The following is a 3257-nucleotide window of genomic DNA, read 5'->3' as shown; positions in this document are numbered from 1 at the left end:
GGGAGAAGGGGTTAAAGAAAATCTTTGGACAGAGTGTAGTTGAGGCAGGGAGTGAGATCCATAGTTTTGTTGCAGGAGATAGATTTCATCCTGAATTCGGTTAGGTGATGCAGATAGCAAGTATATCACCTTAATTCTAGGCCTGCTAATATGGTTGCTTTTCCTTTTAAGACATACAACTTGAGAGACTAGTTTGTGGAGCTCTTACAAATTCCATTCTACATGAGAACCATAACATCAAAGGGTTTGAAGAAGGTTGTTTACGTATTAGATGTCTTGACATGCTGAAATGATCTTAAATTTTATAGGGAGGACTTTGAAAAGACGGGGATAAGCAACATGGTCACAGTAGGAAATAAGGAATTAGAGATATTCAGGGTGAAGGATTTCCAGATGAGTTGTCTGGTTGAGCGGATTCTGTCTTCCTGGACCTTCCCCAACCCTGGCTAGCCATCCCTTCAGTTGAGAAAATGTTAAAACAAGATGGGGTTGTATGCTCCTGTTCCCCGTGCATTGAGGAAAGAGAGCTTTAAATTTGACTTAATGTGCATTTCTGTAGGTGTGTGCATCACATTCAGTTTGTTTTGTTTTATAGAAAATCAAGTGGTTCATCATAGCATGCGGGGTCGATATAGTGTGTAAGAAGCGATATAAGTTGGTTTGCTTATCATTTGCCTGATTTGATCATGAGGTTCTGAGTTTTACGAAGTCGAAATGTGGGTGGCTCTAGGAAGGATGTAGTTGATATGCCACTGTCAGCGACAAACTATAAATCTAGTAGAATTATGATTCTAGTTTATTTGGGTTTGTTAGAGTTATTCAACTTTGCTTATTGGAAAATGTTGCAGGTATTAGTGTACATGAAAGATCTCAATTCGACAGGAGAGGTTATAACCCCGATTGTCTTGCCATAGCCTTTCCTAACTGCACTGGGAACACGGGGAACCTGTAGTTCATAATAAACCTTAACAAGTTGGACTTGGCATTTCTCCTACTATATATATCACAATAATCAAATTGAAATCACAAACAACAATAAAACGACATTGAAATTTACTGACTTGATCAGATAGAAGCCTACGACGCAGTGACCTAAGACAGAAATTCGCCCCCATTTGTGCTGCAGTTTCGGACGTCTATCTTGAGGATACAGTTATCTGGTACAAGTTCTTGCACAAAAACTTGTCACTGGCAAATTTACAGTATATTTTTCTAAAATAAGAATAAGGGAGTAAGAAGAAGAAGAACAATGTTTTTTGAATTGAGAAATGATGACAACAATGTCGTCTTATATATAGAGTCATACTCGAATAGTTGCATCTGTCCATACAATTGTAAGCTTCCAAAACTCTAAATAATATTTCAGAAATTACAAATAAATTTCAATCAATAGATCCCAAGGGCCCAAGATCTTTTGACTATTGGAAAAAGATAAATTTCAATCATATAAATATATATATATATATATATATATATATATAATATATATTATACCAGGGAAATTCTCAGGTGCGGACGTCCGCACACCAAAGTTTTGGTGCGGATTTCTATTTTTGCACCACTTTTCGATCGAATTTTCTCATCTCCACCGTCTAGTATCTAGATAATATTGTGTAGATCATCTCTACAAAATTTCAGCTAATTTGGTAATCGTTAAGGCCCTCAAACTCAAAAAACAAATGGACGGACTGAATTCTGTTCGGTTGTGTTCATACCAGAAAAACTCTAGTTTGAGGGCCTTAACGATCACCAAATTAGCTGAAATTTTACAGAGATGATCTACATAGTATTATTTAGATACTAAACGGTGGAAATGAGGAAATTCGATCGGAAAGTGGTGCAAAAATGGAAATCCGCACCGAAACCTTCGGTGCGGACGTCCGCAGCCAAGAAGGGCTATATATATATATTGGAAAGCCCAACAAAAAATCACACCAAGCTCAATCAAGGCCTTACGTCAATTTAATTAATCACAAGGATAAGTCCTTATATAGACTACAACTTTTGATTCTTCTTTCATGTGGGATAAATCCCACACAAGTTCCACCACTACAGCCGTAGAAGACGTCAGACGCAGATCTTCTACGCAGATGTATGCCGTAGAAGATCTCAAGTGATGAGATCAGAGAGTTTAGTATCATTTTAAGTACCTGTCGAAACAATTAGGTACATGATTAACAAGTATTTCTGGGTTGGGTGTTTTCTCAAGCAATAGGTTTAACTAAGCAATATTTTTGTATACAAGACATCTTCCATGCATGTGAACCCGAAGATTACGATCACCTTATTCCATAAATTAACTCTTTCAAAATGACTTGTATGGCTTGAGCACAAATTTGTCTTACTGACTTAAGTTGGCTTGAGCTGTATTATTGATCCATCTGTAATTTCTATGATCGAGTCGAGTTGTTTCTCTACGTCATGATTCTTTTCACAAGTATCCTTTGAGTCGACATATATAAAAAAAGAAAACAGCAAGCAAGCTCCTAACTTCCTTCATTTTTCATCACCAAAAGCACAAACTCTTTCCTCCTTCAAAAAACTTCTTTCTTTCCTTCAGACTCATGCATCATGGAGTTTGCCGCCGTCATTGCTGAGAACGTCCTGGGAAGGCTAGCTTCCCATGCTTCCCAAGAGGTCTCTTTGGCATGGGGTAACCAACTTGAGCTCACAAAGCTCACGAAGACTCTATCTACCATCAATCTAGTGCTTCAAGATGCAGAGAAGAAGCAAGTGAAGAATCTCTCAATCACTAATTGGTTGGGAAAGCTCAAAGATGTTTGTCACGACGTCGATGATGTCCTTGACGAACTGGAGTTCCGAAAGCTGCGGAAGAAAGTGCTGGCCAACAATCATGGGCGTGTCAAAGGACAGGTACGCCACTTTTTTTCGCGTTGGAATCCAACAGTGTTTAACTTCAATATGAGACATAAGGTGAAAGAGATTAGAGAACGACTTGTTGAAATTGATAATGAAAAGAGACAATTCGCTCTGGTTGAGGTGACTAAGATAGCTGAAGATCATAGTGTGCCCCAAAGGATGCAATACAATCAAAGAGAAACTGATTCCTTGGTAGAGGCTTCAGAAGTTATTGGGAGAGATGATGATAAAGAGCTAATTTTTAGTCATCTCTTACATAACACTGATATCTCTAATGAGGAGAATGTTTCTGTTATTTCAATCCTTGGGATGGGGGGGGTTGGGTAAGGACGAACTCTGGCTAAATTGGTGTGCAATGATAGCGTGGTAGAGGAGAA

General features: G+C 38.4%; 2 protein-coding genes across 2 annotated transcripts in view; both read left to right on the top strand.

Moving 5' to 3' along the window:
• The window catches only part of LOC101304505 (putative pentatricopeptide repeat-containing protein At1g56570-like), a 3653-nt gene extending 2701 nt beyond the window's left edge, over positions 1 to 952 (top strand). Inside the window, exon 8 of the mRNA XM_004306328.1 lies at positions 849 to 952. Coding sequence (XP_004306376.1) covers positions 849 to 952 — 104 coding nt within the window. The remainder of the gene's footprint in view (positions 1 to 848) is intronic.
• A 1619-nt stretch (positions 953 to 2571) lies between these two features.
• Positions 2572 to 3207, top strand: LOC101304215 (disease resistance protein RGA2-like). Its single transcript, XM_004306327.1, has one exon. It carries the CDS (start codon positions 2572 to 2574, stop codon positions 3205 to 3207), a length of 636 nt encoding a protein of 211 aa, XP_004306375.1.
• Positions 3208 to 3257: the final 50 nt, after the last annotated feature.

The sequence above is a fragment of the Fragaria vesca genome, linkage group LG6 (genome assembly GCF_000184155.1).
Source record: "Fragaria vesca subsp. vesca linkage group LG6, FraVesHawaii_1.0, whole genome shotgun sequence".
NCBI lineage: Eukaryota > Viridiplantae > Streptophyta > Magnoliopsida > Rosales > Rosaceae > Fragaria > Fragaria vesca.
The sequence above is the reverse complement of the archived record's forward strand: the minus strand, read 5'-3'. Positions and strand labels throughout refer to the sequence as shown.